The sequence below is a fragment of the Halyomorpha halys genome, unplaced genomic scaffold (genome assembly GCF_000696795.3).
Source record: "Halyomorpha halys isolate HHAL.00 unplaced genomic scaffold, Hhal_1.1 Scaffold178.1, whole genome shotgun sequence".
Lineage (NCBI taxonomy): Eukaryota > Metazoa > Arthropoda > Insecta > Hemiptera > Pentatomidae > Halyomorpha > Halyomorpha halys.
This window is the reverse complement of record NW_027105168.1, coordinates 876,771-897,969: the sequence shown is the minus strand read 5'-3', so window position 1 is coordinate 897,969 and position 21,199 is coordinate 876,771. Positions and strand designations below refer to the sequence as shown.

The 21,199-nt window shown below is 28.3% G+C and overlaps 1 protein-coding gene across 8 annotated transcripts in view; it reads right to left on the bottom strand.

Moving 5' to 3' along the window:
- LOC106679133 (small conductance calcium-activated potassium channel) overlaps window positions 1-21,199 on the bottom strand; it is a gene marked incomplete at its 3' end in the record, with an annotated part of 993,499 nt that overhangs the window by 441,591 nt on the left and 530,709 nt on the right. For 5 of the 8 annotated variants that reach the window (XM_067049033.1, XM_067049025.1, XM_067049039.1 and 2 more), the window contains 1 exon segment: window positions 1,142-1,243. In XM_067049033.1, the coding sequence (XP_066905134.1) occupies window positions 1,142-1,243 (102 nt within the window). 8 annotated transcript variants of the gene reach the window in all.

The following is a 21,199-nucleotide window of genomic DNA, read 5'->3' as shown; positions in this document are numbered from 1 at the left end:
TAGTAGTTTCTGAGATATTTATTTAAGTATAATAACAAATTGTTGGGTTTTTGAAAAATTGTAGGAACTTTCAGACTTACAGGTGTGTATATAACTCAAATAGAAGTGAGTTGAATACACTATAAGTAGTTTATAATGATAATAATAGTAGCAGTACTTTCTGAGTTATAAGGAAAAAAAAATTTTTTTTTTGAAAAACAGTAACCTTGAAGCTATTACACGTACACTTATTTATTACCATTCAAATTGTTGTTAAATCAATGTACTATGAACTATTTTTAATGATTAACATCCTAGGAGTAATCACTTATATTATATTCGCCAAAGTAAATTAATAAAATGTTGATTTCCCTTTGTAAAAAACAGTTGGTTTTTGAAAAATTGTATTTTAAAAACTTTTAAACACGAATAATACTTACAGGATATTAGGCTCAAATTTTAGAAATTTCTTACTTCCTTAAAAATCTTTTTAATATTATTTATTTTTTTTTTTTTTAGGGCTACCAACTGGTACCTAATTGGTTACTTTCCCTACAGGTCTGTGTCACTACATTTTAACTGAGATAAAATTTACTAAATATATTATAATGTACAATTGTAAATAGCAATAAATAAATAAAAAAATATATATATATTTTTTTATACAGAAGGTAGCTTCAGAATATCAACTACTGAGTAAAAAATTGCTAAAATTAGTTTTTTTTTTCCTTTTTAACATTTATTTATTTTTTTAAACCAATGCCACAATCTTTTTCGGCATAAAATCTTCAAACATCAAACAACTCAAGATTTTATTTTAGTTATTAAAAAAAAAAATCCAGAAAAAAAAGACATTTTGCATGCTTAGATAGAACGATAAAAAAAAAGCTTGTCTTTGTTCAAAGCTTATCTTTGTAGGAATTATTTTCAACACAAGCTAATAATTTAATGTGTTAAACCGTAATATTTTTAATATAATTAAAATTTTAAAAAGTGATTCATTTTGTTTATTAGTTATAAAATAAAATAAAAAGACAGATCTTGTCACTACTGTGCTCATGTGATTCGTAAAAGATTTTAGTGATAAAGAGTGAGAAGAGGAAAAAAAACAACAAAAAACAAAGATGAGATATCAAAAATATAAATTAGACTTTACCAGTACCGTTTTGACGTAGGTGACAGTTTCGCTTGTTGCGTCCGTGAAGGCGCGACGCAGTCTTGCCCTGCGCTGAGCAGCCAATGTTGTAGGGTTGAGGAGTATACCCTGTTAAAGATCACATCATCATTCAACACCCTCATCAAATTCATCATCGTCCTCGAAACGCATATTCAATAGCCCCTTGTACGAAGGAAAGTTGTTAGGAGTCAGTAAAAATTAACAAGCCTAAAAGCTGTTCCATGACAAAAATCTCGAAAAAAAAGTCTTGCACTATTTACTTTTTTAAATATTTAAATTGATATAAATGATTATTTTGATGTTTATTTAATTATATCAATACAATAATTAAATTATTACAGTGATTATAGAAGTTTTTATATACATTTAATTTTTAAATTGGAATTTATTAAGATATCTATTCTTTTTTTTACTTACTTAAAATTTTTAACTATTTATTTACTTATTAGAATATTTATTTATTTACGTATTTATAAAAATAAAGACGTAAATGAATAAATATTCTACCAACCAAATAAATTTAATAAATGCTAAATAAATACCATGGTAAATGGTAAAATTAATAAATGATAACGAAATAAATTTAATACGTGATAAATACAGAAATTAATTAAATGATAAATAAATAAATGTAATAAATGATAAACTCAATAAATATAATAAATAAATAAGTTTTAAATATTTATTATATATATTGATTATTTAAATTTCAACATGTTCGAAGCTGTTAGTATTTATTAAGTATAAAAAAATATATCCATATAGCCCCAATATTATTTATTAATTCCTTTTAATTCTTCAACGTCGCTATTCTCAAGAACAATTTGTTAATTTACATCTTTAATTGCAATTTTACTACAAGAAATTCGAAATAAACTTTAATTACACAGCCTCACATTATTCATTAAAATGGTTTCAGACAATTCGTTCCTTGTCTAATATAATATAGTCATGTTAAACAATAATACAGAAATAAATAAGGAAGACATTCATAAATTAATTAAGTTGGACTTCAATTACTTTTATTACTACTTCACTTAATACAAATTGTTTTACTAACCATAAAATGGTGTAAGTTGATTAATTTTATAAATGCTTTCCTTTTTATACTATATTAGAAAACGGCAGAATAGGCGCCAATTTTTTTATAACTAATGCGAGGCTGTTCTTTTTAAAATGATGATAAGCTAATTGTTAATAATAATGTTATAATTAAATCGGTCAAACGTTAAATATTTAAAGTAAAGCGATAAAGAATTTTTTTAAAGATTTATTGATATATTTTATTGTAATAGATTACCAGTCACGGTAAATGTCTGGTTTACAACTTAAACATCATAAACGAGTATACAGCTCAGTCAATTAATTCCAGAGTTAATTACCTGAGATAAGCAATTGTACAATTTTTTTTTTTTTTTTTTTTTTTGCAAACTGATGAAGTCATCACAATAAATAGAACATATCGAATTTTTGCATGCTTATTAGACCGAATTTAAAATATTAGGTGACAAATTTTCTATATGTAATTAAAACCGGGCACTATGTGTCTGTCTCACGCACTGACTAATTAAACGCTACATGTCAAAAAAATTTTTGAATTTTTATAAATAAATGCAATTTCTTCTCCTTAAGAGTATCCAATTTAACCCTCAAACATTCAGTATCCAATTTATTTCAAAGCTATGTTCAATATTCATGATAAGAACGCATATATAAATAATTAGTTTGTAATTAGTATTCATGAATCATTATAAGTAACGAGACCTAAGTGTCTATGAGTCATTACATCAGGTAGGGCACTTAATCCGATCTAACGTAAAACGTTTCCAGTCTACAAAGCTTGGGGATACCTATTATTTAAGAAAGTTATGAAGTATCTTAAACCAAAATAATTTCAAAATATTAACAGGATCTCGTTGAATAATATTAGCTAGGTAATTCATGATGGAGCCGATGGTTAAAAACATAGTTAATACCAACAAACGAAGAGGTTATGAAACACACCTAATAAATGATAAATTCAATAAATATAATAAATAAATAAGTTTTAAATATTCATTATATATATTAATTATTTAAATTTCAACATGTTCGAAACTGGTTTTAAACTAAATTAATTAATGTGTTTAAAAATTAATTATCAATCAAAATCAGCAGTTCATTTTTTGAAATATAAAAAACTGAAAATATATATTGATACACAGTCATAAAAAAATTAAATCTAATATTTTTTTATGAATTAAAGTTTTTGGAATCGCCGATTTTTTTTAAAGATAATTTCATACATTGGAGACAAAAATTTTAAATTTTTTTCAATTTTCATTTTTAGTTTTGTAGATTCCAAAAAATAAACTGCTAATTTTAATTGATAATTAATTTTTAAATACATTAATTACCCTTCTTTTGGACAACACAACACGTTTTTCCTTTGTTTTGTTTATTACTTTATCTTTCTATTAAATATGAAGTTAGGAGAAGTTGTATGATCTTGAAAAATTTTAAATCTTAGCTTTGAAAGGAAATACGCTATCTAATGTACCCTGAGTCCAAACAACCACGTTTCTGAAAATGGTCTGTGAGTATGCATTAGAATATATTTTGCTCAAAAACAAAGCAACTAAAAATACGGTATTTAAGGTAGGTATATACCTTAGATTTTATAACAATTTTTTCACTAATTGAACCTACCAAAAATAGTTTCATCGATTTTAATCTTTTTTACAATTCTCTTTTTAAACAACGGCTCTGATGATTTTCATAAAACTTATATTTTATACCAATATACAATTATTTGTATATCAATATAAAATAAGTCTTATTTTCATTGGAAACAGTCTCAAAGAAGTTAAATACCGAAATTCTGTACAGTACCATGGATTTCAGTCAAAATTTCGTTCCATTGTAATGTGTTAGTTTAAGGTTCAAACTCGACACTCCAAATTGAGTTAAAGGATTACAATTTTTGTAATAAAGTTGTAGGGAATGTAAGTACAATGTAAATAAAGTTGTAGGGATGTTAATTTTTTTTTTCCATCAACATATGTTTTTTCCTCATTTTTTAGTTCCTGCTCAACTCTATAGTAAGGGCCGCCCATAGCTCAGTGGTTAAGACACAGTCTTACCAATGTGATTGTCTATTGGCGGTGCCGGTTCGAATCCGGCCTGGGACGTTGACTTTTTTCATTGAATGGCGGTCCCACAAAATGAAGAACTTTGACCCCCAACCATGGTTAGGCAGTATAGGACTCCATGGGAGACTTGGCCGAAAAAAAAACTCTATAGTACCTCCAAATAGAGTTGGAGTATTAAATATATATATATATATGTAAATTAAGTTTGTGTTAAATTAAGTAGTCCCTTTGGAGTATCTCAAATTTGTTTTATCATATCCATATTTTTTCGCGGTTTTGCACTTATTCAATTTGTTAAAAAAAAAAAAAAAATGAGACTAGTTAAGGTTAGATAACCACCTGTTAGGGATATCAATTTTTGCTCCCCATCCGCCCCATTTTTCGTCGTTTTTAAGTTCTTGCGCATCATTACATAACCTCCAAATTGAGTTAGAAGGATAAAAAATTGTAAACAAAAAGGAGTTATTAGATTAGATAAGTTCCTGTTGGAAGATCTCAACTATCATTTTTCCTATCTACCCTATTTTTTGTCGTTTTCAAGTTCTCGTACACTTCCAAATTGAGTTGGAGGGTTTAATATTTTTAAGTAATTTAATTCTATGTTAAATTGATGCCATTTTTCTTTATAATAACTATTCCTTCTTCAATTTTTTTCTCTATTTTTTAAGGGTTAATTTAACAATTAAATCACTTTTCATCTGTATCGTAACAAAAATTATGGACAAATACGAACTGACTGACAAAACTATTTTGCTCACATTTGGTTTTTAAGTATTTTTCATTACATGGTAGAATTAGCATCATACAAAAAATAGTATAAAATACTGATGAAATTTAGAACTTAAATCTGTTCCTGTTAACCAAATGACTAGTAATTTATATTAACCTTAATGCCTTCTTGAATTATGATGTAATTTAATTTACAATAAGGACACTTTTGGGAAGAATTACCAATGCAATGCCAAAATTAACAAAAAATTAACTCATGAATATTTCAATGAGTTGTAGTTCCTTTGATAAATGAGTATTGAAATCGAAATTACTGATCAACAGTTCGTTTTAGGGAATTTAAAAGCTGGAAATGAGAATTCAAACATTTAGTAATAAAAAATTGTATCAAAAATTATTGTGAATTAAAGTTTTGGGCATCGCCGGATTTTTAAAAATGATTTCATGGATTGTTAAGAAATCAGGAGAATATTTTTATTTAATCATAATGTTATAAAGTATGGTAATTAACTCCTGGGCCCTGTTTCATAATAAAGTAATAACTAGTACTATTAGTCTTGTCGATTTAACTTAATACAATTACACTGACTAGTACAATAATAACTTGTACTTTAGTATTTTTTTAACTCCAGTAATATCACAAATAATCCTAGTAATCACTAAGAAGAATCGTTTATTATTAGTTAGTATGTTTAACAATCCATTGCATCAATTATAAAACAGGAATTACTGGATTTATTCATTGGTAATTTCATTATATGAATTAATGTTTCAAAAAGGGTACTTGCACAAAAATAAAATATAATTTTGTGTCTAAATGATCCTGAACGTATTGGCGTCGTTTAATCCATATTCTAGGTTGGATTTAGTAAAAAAAAAGTTTGAATTTTTTTTAGTTTTTTTGTTTATACCAGGAAAACTAAGATTGTTACCAATATGTGAGTTTTTAACAAACAGCCTACAATTGTGCTTTCTTAAGCGCGATCCAGCGACGCCGCATGCTGGTAAAAAATTTTATATATTAGTATTTGTATGCTTCGAACTTTTTGTACTAAATGTTTTCACCGATAAAAAACTTTATTTTCAAGTTATAAGCGAAATATTAAACATTTGCATTTTTTTCTTATACCGTCGAAAAACATGTTAAATAAAAAAAATTTAAAATTTTGAAATGTATGATAGTTACGAAGTTCTGTCTTTATTAGTCTCCGTACATTATTCTAACATTACTGAGTAGACAAATTTTTTTTTTTTAATTTCAATACATATTTTTTAAATTTTATTTTTGTGAAGAATCTGCCCTGAAATTCGGATTAAGTCTACAATACACTTTTAGGATCGTTTAAAAAAAAATTTAAGTTGTGTTCTTGAAATTAAACTTTTTTGAGTCTTCGATGACTAGTACTAATACATGTAATAAAATAGTCAAAAAACGAATTAATTAATTTACGTTTTATAATCGAGGTATTTTTATGTATAACTTTGTAAATAAAACTTTTACAATGTTGAAATGGTATTTTAAACATTTTACCTTCAGGGATCATTTACCAATTATTACTATATCTTTTATTCCAAAGTTAGTAGGAAAAATGAAGTTTTTTTTACAGATCTTTAGTTTTGTATATAACGATTAACTTTAAAAAATACTAAATTTCCAAGTTAAGTCAAAAACAAAAAAAAGTTTTAACATATTTTGTTTTGTCTTTTCAACTTTCGGGTGAGTCCGATCTAATGTTAATTCAGCAAAGCAATTCATGTTCTAAAACATTGCCACTAACAAAATGAAAACTTTTATAGTTAAAATGTATGTTAGTTACAGTGTTTCCCTTTCGAACAGAAGTCACTTACTATATTTAATTCTAACATTATTCAATTTAAAAAAAAAAATCTAAAATTTTGGTCTAAAATGTATGAAATTATCTTTAAAAAAAATCCGGCGATTCCAAAAACTTTAATCCATAAAAAATAGATTAATTTTTTATGGCAGAGTGTATCAATTTTCATTTTCAGTTTTTTACATTCCAAAAAATGAACTGCTGATTTTGATTGATAATTAATTTTTATTTCAATATTAAATTATCAGTACTTCAAAAAAAATATAGAACCGTTGAGAAAAATACTTCTACAAGCTTTTTTTATTTCGAAAACTCTTTTCTAGATCTCCTAATAATCATGTCTTCAGTTTCTTGTATAATATTTCTTGTGAATTCTTCACTTAATTTCCTTCTCAGAGAAGCGTTAAGCACACATAGTTAGGCCTCCCCTTCCATTTCAAACATTACCCAGACGGTACTGTTCATCCATGAGGTGGTGATGAGAAAGATCAACACAGGGATGTGACAGTAATGATAAGACTGCGTATAACTAATTGAGACATCTAATTAACTTAACAGAAACTATAAAGCGGTGTTATCACATAGAACAAAACAGGCAATTCCATTTGTCAACTCAAATCACCTCAGGCAACCATCACACATTCAGTAGTATCAATATGTACATCAATTCGTAACTATATACAATGTACAATATAAAACACCGAGAGGCAATAGATATATATGCATATGTTTCATATCATTAACATGCTCATGAAATCGTCTATGTAATAGTTGTACATGTATGGTACAAATGTTCGTAAAACTGACTGCAACACAAAACTGATCATTTTTATATTTAAAAAATATCTACATAGAACTTTAATTATAAACTATAACTTAATCTTTTGAAAGTTCAAAATTTAAAAATGATATGGGAGATATTATTTTACATTATGCCGACATAATAAATAAAATTTTTATAACAATAAGTAATTATTAAAAAAATAAGTAAAATTAAATACATAACCGAAAGAGATAGCATTAGGAAAATAACAAATCAATAATATTCAGGACATTGAAATAAGAAAGATAAGATACATAAAACATAGGTGTTAATTTTTTAGGTTACATTAAAAAATAATTAATAGCAGTAAAATTTAACTTCACATTTTATAAAAATTGAGTTTCATTTATTATTCTAGTTTAAGTTTTTTTTTTTTACTTTAAAGAATTTTTAAGAAAGTTAAAGAAAAAAGAAAGAAAATATATTTAAAAATAGGATTTACTAACATCAAAATTCTTGCACTGAATATGAATATAAAAATAAAGGACAAGAAGGTTTTCATTGTTTAAATAAAATAATTATTATCCTAGTTGAGCCTCCAAATACTCTTTATTATTTATTTAAACGTTTAAAGTTTCGGCTAATCCGGACAAAAACTGATCAAGGACAATATAAATACTTTTTGCAGGATATTCAGCCCATGTCACTAATTTTAGTCAAATTACAAATACTTTGTGACTTTTGATTAAAATTTTAAAACTTATAACCATAGATTAACTTGACACTATATCTGTTAACCGGTAACTATCTCTATTATATTTGTTACAGTAACATAATATAGAGTTTATAAAATTTTTTTTTTTTTTAATTTAATGAAAAGTAACAGAACAGAGCAATTCGACCAAAATTAATGACCTGGGCAGAATAGTCTACAAAAAATTTTGAAATTATTGGATATGAGGAGTAAATTTATATTTAAGATTGTCCTTCAGAATGTCTCGGTTGGGCGAAACGTTGAATGTTTAATGAAATAATAATAAGAAATAAAATAAATAGTGTTTTGAGAATTAACTTGCATACAAATTTAAAAAATCAAATCTTAATATTAAAAATAAAATAAAATCAAAACTAAGCATAAATTTTATTTTGAGAACTCACTTATTTTACATAAAAAAGGTTCAGAAAAAAAAAATTAAAATACCTCGAAACACTATGTATTTCAGAAAACTATAATGTTGAAAATTTTAAAACGGATTTCATACAGCTTAGTAATTATTTTTCCCTAATAATATGTATTTTATATAATTTTATGTTGGCAATTCTTATTAATTGCTTTGGTTTTCATGAAATCAATGAAAACTTTTAGTAATTCTAATTTTAAATATGAACGATTTATAGTCTTTTTTTTTATTTTTAAATTTTAAGATATTTTTGGGAATTTCTAACCTTTATCATAATTTTAGAAAAATTCATTTTAGTGTATAATGTATGTTTTTCAGATTCATACAAATGCCCTGATTTTAGATTACAATGACTTTTTTTGAGTATTTTTGTGTTATTTTTTTATCATTATTCCTTCATAATTTTATTTTTTGAAAATAAATATCTAGTTGTATTTAACAATAATATATTATGGTATATAACGTATTTGAACCAGATACATTTAAAGAATCCCAGTCAAGACTTTTGTACCAGACGCACAGAATTTTTATTTCTTTTTTTTTTTTTTAACCGTATTATTTTTGAGCTAAGAATATTCTCCAGGAATGAAAAACAGACTGGAGGCTCCGACAGGACCCACCTTGGAGATAGATAAAGGTCTCCCTAAGGAGCCCACTGGATGTGTTCCGGCAGAAATAGAGGGAGGAATTCCCGAGGAGCTAAGGAGATGGAAATATTTAACAGGGCAGGGGAAGAATCGTTTTGAAATATGGAAGGCAATGCTCAACTACTAAAGGGCTCTAAAACTATCTTCCCTGTTTAGTTCTACTCATAATAGAATCTTATGTAGTAGACTTTACTTTGTAACAAAACTGTTTAATAATTAAATAATAATGATATATAATAAGGAAAATAAATAATCAAAGAATTTCATCTGTATATAGTGTGTTAAGCATAGCTATCCAAAGGTCTCTCGTACGTAACAGTATACCAGTAGGTACAGTACAAGTAACAGTATTTCATTAAATAATTTATTTATTATTTTATTTTTATAGAATATTTTTGACACCTTTCACAAAAGAACAGTAATTAGTTAACTAAAAATATTTTATCATTTTTTTTTTTTAAATAATTTTACAACAAGTAATCAATTTAAGTTCATTCAATGGAAGTTGCTGCGACAGTTGTTGACGTGGGTGTAAAATGTAAACGGGCCATTGCGTGATTGTAACTTTACTTATTCAACATGTAATGTCAACAATAACACCAAATATATTGCGCCAGAACAGTAAATGTGTCATGATAGCAATTATCATTACGGAACTTTCGTAAACAAGAGCCCAAGAGAAGAAAAAATCGTAGTTAATTACCCCCAATTTTTTATTACTGTAATGAAAACTATGTATAATCACTAGTAAAAATTGATGAGTCTGCCAATTATAGTTGGGGAAAATAAAATATGGCAGCTACTCCAAAACGCTAGAGAAATAATTTTTCATTCGGAACTTCATATCGTTAAAACTACCTACAACGCTAGAAAACCTAATAAAACGTCATTTAAAGTAGATAAAATTTGAGCCCTAGTAGAGCTTACATTAAATAGTTTCTGAGATACATTTTTTTTTTTAAAACAACATTTCATAAAAAATGTTCTGAAGAACAATTAGTTACTGAATTAATCGTGGGAAATCTCTATAACCATTGGAAATACAGATATCTGCTAGCAATCAAATTAAAGCTGGTTTAATGTACTATAATTTAGTTTATAAAGTTTATCTTCGCAGTTGTAGTAGTTATCATGGTATTATCCAAAATAAATTGATTTCTAGTTGGTCCCTCAAAATTTTATATGCGCAATTCATTTTCATATGCAAATATGAAAACTGCCTCTACGAAGATAAAAAACATTTTGTATAACATAAAACTATCTTTAATTTGATTGCCAGCAGATATCTTTATGTCCAATGGTTCCTGAGATATAGTTTTTCAAAAATCAATAATTTTGCCCAAACAACTAGAAATCAACAATATGAGCTACAAGAATTCGTGCAATGATTATAAACTAATGGGTATAATGTGTTACTCCAGAAATCATGGATTTTAAACGTAATTTCAGAGTGAGATTTTCGACGATTTAATATAAAAATGATAATAACATCTCAGATATGGTTAATGAGGTACATACAATATCTAGCACAAGACGATACTACTTAAATTATTATTATTATATATTAGGAAATACATGTTGTTTAGGAAATACATGGTTGTCTCGTCACTCCCACGCCTGTTTTTTTGTGAGTGCCACCCATTGGCTAACGGGCCTCACATATTCTCGGGAGGAGACTGCGAGTGAATTTGTATAATTTTATTCTTGTAAAAATCCCGGATGGGGCCGGGGTCGAACTCGCAACCTTAGGGATGGTAGTCGGCGCGTTACCACGGTACTACCGCTGCCCCATCCACTTAAATTATACATTCATTAAATACAGTAAAGAGTTATTTCACGAATTATATATTTCCGAAATAATGCTTATTCATTACATGACAACTTTATGAAATACTTTCAATTAAATAGCTACATGTATTTATTTCTTTAATTAATTATTGGTTCATTAAAATAATATATTTTTAAATCAGTTATATCCGAAATAATTATCTGATAATTAATACTTCATAATTTTTTTTTTAAATCCTTGATATACATTATTCCACAAAAAAGTAAAATAATTATTCATGTCTTTTTGTTTTTTTTTTCCATTAGAAGGCAATTGTTTATTTTGCTAGGTCAATAAATGATGTTATTAACATTACTTTCCTCTCTCTTATTGAGGATTATTATTTGTATCTATTTATTTTATCTTATTTTTATTTTTATTTATAACATTGTATATTGTTAGGGGTGTCTTTTGTACGAGACTATCCCCCCCCCCATAGTCAATTGATAAAGAAAAAAAGTGATTACTATATCAACCATGTAAGACCCATCAGGCCAGTCTGGTATTAAATAAATAAATAAAAAAAGTTAGAAATTTGATCTGGGGTTATAGTCGACAGTACATTCTGAGCCAGTGAGGTAAGTTACTGCTCGTTTACAGTTGATAACAACGGCTGCAACTGCTTAAACTATGATAGCTACAATCATGAAATTTTCTCTTGATCAAACTTAAATTAATATCTTGTCGTCAAAATTACAAAATTTGTGTTGCGAAAACTCGCAAAAATATTTTTTATTAATCACATAGCGACACACGAAAAGTTCCTGAGTTGAATTTTATCATTCTTTAGCAAACTGATGAAGAACCATTTTTTTTCTTTTTAATTTTTTTTCATATCATCTGTGATTAAATTTAATTTTGATCTTTAAATTTTCAATCCCTATGATATTATTTTAGCATTAAAACATTATTAATAACACTACTCCAAAATTATACCGCAATTGATGAAACTAATACCACAGCAACCGTAAATAGCACACTGACACTGATATATTCTCCCTTTAGTGAAAAATACCGGAGGACCAAGGTCGCAGACAACGATCCTTCGAACGTCGACGGAGGTAAATGCGAACATCAGTGTCCAAGGCCGAGCAGGTTGAAGAAGCTCCTACTCTTCATCCGTCAACTTCCCCCTCCCCCCTCGTACCACTAACCTTATCCAATTCTTCCACGGTAGTCCCAAGTCCGGCCTAATGGTCCGAGGTGAAATAGGGAATCTTTCTAGTACTATGTCCTTCGGCAATGAGAATCAATCAACGTTTAACTGATCAGGTCTCAATATTACAAATATATGAATAATCTCAAATGAGGATTAATTTATGTCTAAGGGTTTTATAGAGGGAATACTTATTTATCAAAATTTCCTTTTTTTCTCACATCTGGTGCATTAATGAGAGGGTTCATCAATTAAATTAATTAAGGTTTTTTAAAAATAATTATTATAAAAATTATAATGATTTTTTTACTCCATTCCTCTCCCCCAAGGAATATCAAAAGATATAACTTACTTATTTCAGTTATTGTTAAAGAAAACATAGTCTAATTTTTAAAGCTATGAAATCATGTTTCGTTAAAGAAGAACCTCCCAAAGTCTTCTATTAAGAGCATAAAGAACGCTTTGTAAAATAGTGAACATGAGGTCACGAGATTTTTCCTCTCTCCCTATACAAATCTCCTGCACTGGCAGAAATAAATATTTTTAGCTGTCGAATTACGTGACAAGAAAATGGCTACGAGAATAAGTCACTCGTTCACTTATACAAGGTTCTGCGTTAATAGACTGTGTTAGTTTAGTCTATCATATTATTTACAGAATATTTCATTCATCCTCATTCATCATACTCTATCAATTAATAATAGAAAGTTACAAACTAATTAAGTAGCTTTTAGCGTATATTAGAGACCAAACGTCATTTCAGTATCCATTTTCTAATATATTATCACCTACCTAGACCAAAGACCAAATAACATAAAAAATTACCGCGACTTATACTTGATCGATTTATTTGAAATGAAAAACAGTTAATTATTCTAGGAATAGGTCCCTTTAGAATAATTATAAAGGTGATTTTAATATTATAATAAAATATATTGGCCAAAAAACACTGTGGCCACACTTAATTATAACTTATATTAAACTTGTATATAATTTTAAATACATAGAAGAAAAAATATCAATTAATTAAAAAACTGTCTGATTAAATATATAAAAAACAGAAAGGTTGCTACAAAATATCTGTACTGATATAATATTGGATTATATTGGTGAAGGAAAATGTAGTTAAATAGAAGGGTTTTAAAGGAGGGAAGGGTTGGTACATGACGTATAATGCATTGATATGCAGTTCGGGTAAAAAATGATTTATCAAACGCTGCAGTTCGGTGAGGTGGTGGGTAGATGTGAGATAAATGGAACCTGGTAGTTCGGAATTGAACAGAGAATTTGAATTGTAGGTTTTCTAGGACATGAGTGGGGCGTTGAGAACTAATTACTTTGAATAGAAAGGAAGCTAGGAAAGGCTAGGAAGCTAGCATCGGAAGGATAGATAAAACCACTTTAGCTCAGAGTAATACTGTGTTATGTGGGTATATTTGAATCAGAGAAATAATAAATACTTATAATAATAATAAAAGGTTAATATAGTAATAACCTGAAGGTTAGATGTTGAAACAACCAATCGCATTATACAGACATCTAGCCAATGATGCCCGCTCAAACCCAAATCCACAAAATCAGTGCAATCTTCCCACCCACGTTTTAGTCTATCCTTTGAAGATTTACTCGTCTGATCAGTACTTATTAAATTTTTAGGAAATACTTACAACATTAAATTATTATTGTAACTATCGTTCTAGAAACGTAACTTTTATCGTCAGTATGATAGAATGACTCCATAACCCACTTAATTATGCGACTCGTAGGTAATGATGACACATAAGTTAACGATGGACTAGGAGGGTGGAAGGATGTCAGCTGAGGAAAAGCGAAGAAAAGAAATAAGTAGCTGAAGGACCCTCGTCAAAGAGACAGGCCATAAAAAGGAGCTCCTACATCGCTTTCTTGTCAGGACAAGGGAAGAAGAAAAGGTAACATCTTCTTCCAGCTGAAGAACACTGAAAACTTATCTGATAGACTTAGTCAACTTAGCAGGACACAACACAATATAAGATGTTCCTTTAAAATAAAAATGTCCCTGATAAAACATTAAATGTTTAATACTAAGAAAAGTGAATGATGAATTAAAATCATACTCTTTGATTTTTTTTTAATGCCATATCGTTATAAAACTCTGTTCTTGAATGTCACAAGAAAAGTCAAAGATACTTTGATGTAATTTAGTGCTACTTAAAAAAGATAACATCAATTTTCAATAACGTCATTAAAACAGTAATTAATACCGGAAATATTTTAAATTTAAGAAGTAAAATACGTATAATTAAGTATGTTCATGAGTTGGTACAGCTAAGTGATGAAACAGAATTTATTATATTAAATGAAAAGTATTTGAAATTAAGTAAAAAATAAGTTTGGGACATTATTACTAAAACGAAATATATATCCTGGGCTTTCTGTTCTAGGAAGTTTTTGTTTTTATTTATTACAATTTTGAGGTCAAATAAACTTTCATTTACAATATTTTAAACATTATATATCTGTTTGTAATACGTTTCGGGTATCCTCATATACATGTACCAATATTCCTCATTTTGTTAAGATCATCTATTTTTGTTAGAAATATTGTCACATCAATTAAAATTTACAACTCAACATTGTTGGGGAAACCCGAAACGTAGTACAAACAAATATAGAATACTGATAATATACTAAATGACAGTTTTTTTTCACCTCAACAAAACATATATTGGGTAGAAGAAACGTGGAATATTTTTGTGATATTCAATTAAGAGTGAATAATTTTAAAGAGATAAAGAAATTTAAGTCATCTCTAATATCAGTCGCGTGTTCTACCACTAAATTAAACTACCGATGCAACTCTCTTTCCATTAATTCCATGGTGTACCCTTTGGCTATAGCTAGACTATACCACCTTAGCTGGACTCATATCAATGCCTTTGCTACGAGGCAATCAAAGGGAGAAGACTTAGTAAAAGTATATATAATACATTTCACGTATTATATATGTATGATGATGATATATAAAAGAAAAATAATAAATAAGTCATCTCATTTTTATAATAACTTTTTTTTGCTGCGCGATAGATTTTAGAGTGCAAATAAAAACTTTTTATAAATATAGAAACACGAAATGGGCACCATGGAGGTCTAAGACGTGGTTTTTTCGTAAGGTGGGTTCATCACTCCCACATCTATTTATTTGAGTGCCATCCATTGGCCTCACAAATGCCCGGGGGGAGGTTGTGAGTGAGTTTTGCATTATTTTATGCTTGAAAAAAGCCCGAGTGGGACCCGGATTCGATCTGAAAACCTTTGGGTTTGTAAGACTGGCGCGTTGCCACGCTGCTACTGCTGCCCCCTTATAAACACGAAAACATTCATAAATTCATTTGTTTATTTTTTCGCAATGGTCTAGTTAATAAAACTGATTCTTGATCAGATTAGCAGTTGCTATTCCTGGGGTTTAGTAATGGGGAATCACAAATAATATACACAGTAACTTACTAGAAATTATAAGTAAACACAGTCCACTTTGGCTTTTGTGCTTTTACAATTCTGGTCAAGTCAGTGTAAAATAGGCTGTTCAAACAACTTGATACCGTTAAAATTGCTAATGGTTTATTTTTAAATAACTTTTACATGAATTGGAAAATAAATTAATTTTTATATGCTAAATTAAAATTTTGCTGTTTTTTTCTTTTCCCCCTTACCCTGGATACTGGCCTATAAAAATGTCAAAGTTCATTCTATGGCTCTCCCAAGAAATAAATTTTTATCAGCTTAGGACGTATTCGAACCGGTACTACTTCAGAAACAAAGTTGCAAAGGTGATCCCTTATTACAATACAACTCGCGTATCGAGGCCTCGTAAATTAGCTTTAATAGTTTCTTGCAGCTTTACCCGATCTGTGCATAAGACAGAAATATAGGGACTAGTGAACATTCCAAAGCGAAACCAGTCCATCCCTCTCTCAACCTTCTTAGTTTAGGGGATCCACTGCTCAAGCCGCGTGATTTGTGTGTGAGAATCGATTTCCTAAAATAAATATTTCTTACTTACTTTTAATACTAGAAAGTAATTGTATTTTTCTAATATAATTCCTAATAGATCAATAATGCACAAGATGAATAACCGCTACTGAGAACCTTATCTGACTCTACCAAGATACTAACCTGATTTCAAATTTGTTTTATATATTATTTATACATATACTAATATAACAGCTTATTGTGTATGATTTGACAGGTGTAATTTGGCAATTATGGAAGCAAAACATTTACTAATCATATCCGTTTCAATGGATTTTGGCCGATGCAGTGAAATTGTGACTAATGAAGCTGTGCATGAGTGAATTTAAATTTTTCATTATACCTTAAATCTTGTCCAATTTAAATTTTGCACTAAAATGAAACTCAAATTCTTACTAATCCTTACTCAATCAATCTGTATTATGATGATGATATGTTTATGATGAATTGTGAATATTTGGTTCTAAATTCTTTGATATCATCCAGGATCATCTTTGGTTCTACGATTCAAATACACTTAAGAAGTTATTTCCTATCTGATATAAATCTAAAAAATATTTGATTATTTTATAAAGGCAAGTTCCTCAAAAATATGGCACAAATATTTATTAAAAGGACCATGGAACATGAAAGTTTCGAAATAGAATATAAATAATTTGTAGATTGGCCTCCTATAAATAAAATAACGACAAGGGTGGTCACTGAAAAGTTTCCGACCGCAACGTGAAGATGGCAGCACTCGTAAATAAAAGATGAACAACGAAATAAAGTGGATTGTTCATCTGTGGACAGTTACCCACCAAAGTTTCAGCCATTTTGGAAGCAAAGTGTTTATGTAACAGTCGTTTGAGTGAGTTGATGTGAGTGTTTTTGTGAAATTGAACAAAATCGAGTACCAAGCTGTCATTAAATATTCGTTTTTGAAAGGCAATACGACTACACAAATAAAATATGGGATTGGATTCTGTATATAGGGAATTTACCACAATGAAATTTTGGGTAGCTGAATTGAAATGCGGCCGTAAGAGCTAGGAGAGGATGAACGTTCAGGACATCCAAAAACTGCAACTACCGACGAAAGCATCGCCAAAGTTCACCAAATGGTGCTGGACAATCGCCGAATTAAAGTGAGAGAGATAACAGAGGTTATGAACACGTCAAAAGAACATATAATGTTACATATTAAATCAACATTTAGATAGGAGAAAGCTGTCCGCACGTTGAGTGCCGCGTTTGTTCACGTTAAACCAAAAATGTGTGTCGAATGAACATTTCCAACGCTCTTGGCGCAGTTTAGGCGTAATAAATCCGAATTTTGGCGCCGATTAATTACTGTAGATGAAACTTGGATTCACTATTTACGCCCGAAACAAAAATACAGTCCAAACATTGGACTAAAAAGGGGGAACCGGGTCCAAAAAAAGAAAAAACTATTTTCTCGGCTAGGAAAGAGATGGCGACTGTTTTTTGGGTTAGTCATGGAGTTATTTTAATCGACTATCTACAAAAAGGAAAAACCATTATAGTAGCATACTACGCATCATTACTTGACAAGCTGAAGGCAGAAATTGCGGAAAAACGGCTACATTTACAGAAAAAGAAAATCCTGTTTCACCAAGATAACGCACCGCCTCACACCTCAGCTCTTGCCATGACGAAAATCCTGGAATTACGGTTTGAACTGCTTTTTGTTCAAATTCTGATTTTCGTCAATTGAAGAGGCAATCACCTTCTTGAACAATTATTTTTCAGAGAAAAACGCCGAGTACTTTTTGGACGGGTTACAGAGATGGAGGCATCGCTAGGACAAGTATGTAGAGTTACAAGGAAACTGATGGAAAATAAAAAAAAAATCAGAAAAAATGTCTTGTATTTCTGTTAGATCGGAAACTTTCCAGACCATCCTCATATAAGTACCTCTCCCTTTGATACGCATTTTTTCTACTTTCCATGAGAACGTAAGTTAAATTGGTATAAATCAGAGAATAATACTTCTGGTTAAAATAAATTATTAAATAAAAATAATACTAACTAAAAGGCAAAATATTGTAGTATGGAAATATATAAACATAAAGAGACAGATATATTTAAAAATAATATGAAAAAAAATACATAAAAAGCATTTCGTAGAAGGAAGAACACACCGAATGTAGGAGTGAAATGTGATAAATAGGAAGATATCATAAGGTGTAAATAGGAAGATAGAGTTTTTTCCTACAAAATATAAATAATTTCTTCTTATTAAAATCTTCTCTGTAAATATTCTACTATAGTATATATAAATTATCCATATTCTTCTATATCCAAAGTAATAAATTTTGTACTAAATATATATTTTTCATATATTTGCCCAATTAATTCCAATTATTATTATTTCTGGAAGATTATTGATTGACCGTGTGTATAGATGAATGGAATATGGTCCGGGTACGGTAAAAAAAAACTCAAATAGTAGATAATTATACTATTTTATTTTATTTTATTTTTTAAATAGAATAATTATCTACTATTTGAGTTTTTTTTTACCGCACCCGGACCATATTCCATTCATCTATTATTATTTCTACCTTATTTTCCCGTTTATACATTATATATACCATATTTTTTAAAAGTACGGAATATTTACACAATGATTTATTAAATATATCAATTTATATATAATCAGTAATATTAAATATAATAAAATAAATTTCAGAACATATTCACTCATTATGCAGGTATTATTGATGAATTAAATACATAATCAAAACCATATCCGAAATTAAAATACTAATTTAATAAAAACTAATGTAGGCATTTGAAAAAAATATTTAAATACTCGATAAAATTAAAGGATAGAAAATAATTCAAATATATGAATACAAAATTAGAAATACAACTCATCGTTAATAGAATTCTGTGTGATATTGAAATAAGTCCAAGCAGCTATTCCCAAAAATATTTAATGAAAAATTATAAAATAGTCTACAGATTTATAAGAAAGTAATGTAGCTAAGAGAACATATTTAAATTAATATACAACGTAAAAATAATATTAAATTGTATTAACATTTAATAATATAATATAACATTATAGATGGATAATTTATATTCTTATAATATTTTATTACCACTTAAACTTTAAGACAGAAGAAAACACCGAAACGTCGATATAATTACTATTTAAAAAAAATAAATAGGTACAAGGAAGACTTTTTTAATAGTTTATTATGAATTGTATATTTACAAAAATCACCCAAAATCAGTTCAGATCATATCATTTGGGTAGTTTTTGCAAATAAACGACTCTTATGAAATTACGAATACTTTCCAAAAACTGCAGATGAATTAATTATTTGCTATATAATGCTATAACAATTATAAATAATGGAGAATTATTAAGTTAAATACGGCGTTGTTCAGATTGTAACGATGAGAATTGCAACTGACAGATTATATTGATGTCTCTACAAATTAGAGACGGGTAGCTTCTTCAACAGGGCCCAACTCTCGAACTAGGACAAACCACTAACTGCTTTCCGGCTTTCTAACAATCGTCACGATGAAACAAATATAACGATATTTCAGAATACTGTGGCAATGGAAATGAGCTTGTAAAAAATAATAACAATATAAATTATTATAAATTGACAATATTATAAATAATTGAAAAAAATATTTAGAACCTCATTACACCCACAAACGGAACGATCATATTTTAGAATATTTTTAAAAATTAATGTCACTCTTTAAAAAATCTATATTTTATATATTATAACATTTTATTTATTATGTAAATTATAATTTTTGTAACTATGGCCATTTTCAAACTTATGAATAGAATTATTAGAAACTAAAACAGTCATCCTTAGATATTGGTGACATTAAATATATATATCGTATATATAAAGTGTATTTTTATCGTATATCTAACCATGACAGTTTTAGTGTCTGAAAATTCTATTCATAAGTTTGAAAATGGCCATAGTTATAAATATTATATAAAAAATTATATATACAGTTTTATTTTTTAGGTTTGAGGATGTATGAGGTTCTAAAAATCATTTTTATTCTTGATTAATTCCTTAAAGATGAATTCCACTAGAAAAAGATGCAAGAATTATAAAGTTTTTCACAATAAATTAATTATTATATATATTTATGTTAACTGATAGTTTAACTGAAATTTTGTTGGTTTTTTTTTACTTTTTTTTGTTTTTTTCAAAACGGAAAAGGATTTTTACAACCAGCGAATGAGATGTAGAGAGAGTGAAAAAAAAAAAAGTCATGAAGGCATGAAGATTAAGGTCATCCAATGATGCCTCTCCATTAAAATTGAAATTTAAAAATCAATTTAAGAGGTCCCTATTCCAGCTCCTTCGTAAACGTCGTCTCGTATCTGGTTAGTCTAGTGTTGATAGTCCTTGAATTAGAGGGTTAGTGTGTGTTGGAAGTGCATCGTGAAACCGTTTATATAATGATTTAATGGTTGTTTGTACGTAGGGAGTTCGTAAGTCTTTGTGTAAGTTCTTGTTACTGATGTAGGGGGGAGCGCTACTGATCAGTCTTAGTAATTTTTATTGAAACTGTTGCAGTTTCAGTAAGTTAGTTTTTTTGGCATATCCGTAAATTTGTGCACCGTAAGTCCAAATTGGTCTGAGAAGGTAAGTATAAATCTTTAGTTTAATTGAAAATAAAAAACACAAAATTGTAAAGTTAAAAAAAACTAACATAGCTATGGCCTGAAAAGTGTCGGAACAAGAAGTTTTGCTTTTTTCATCCA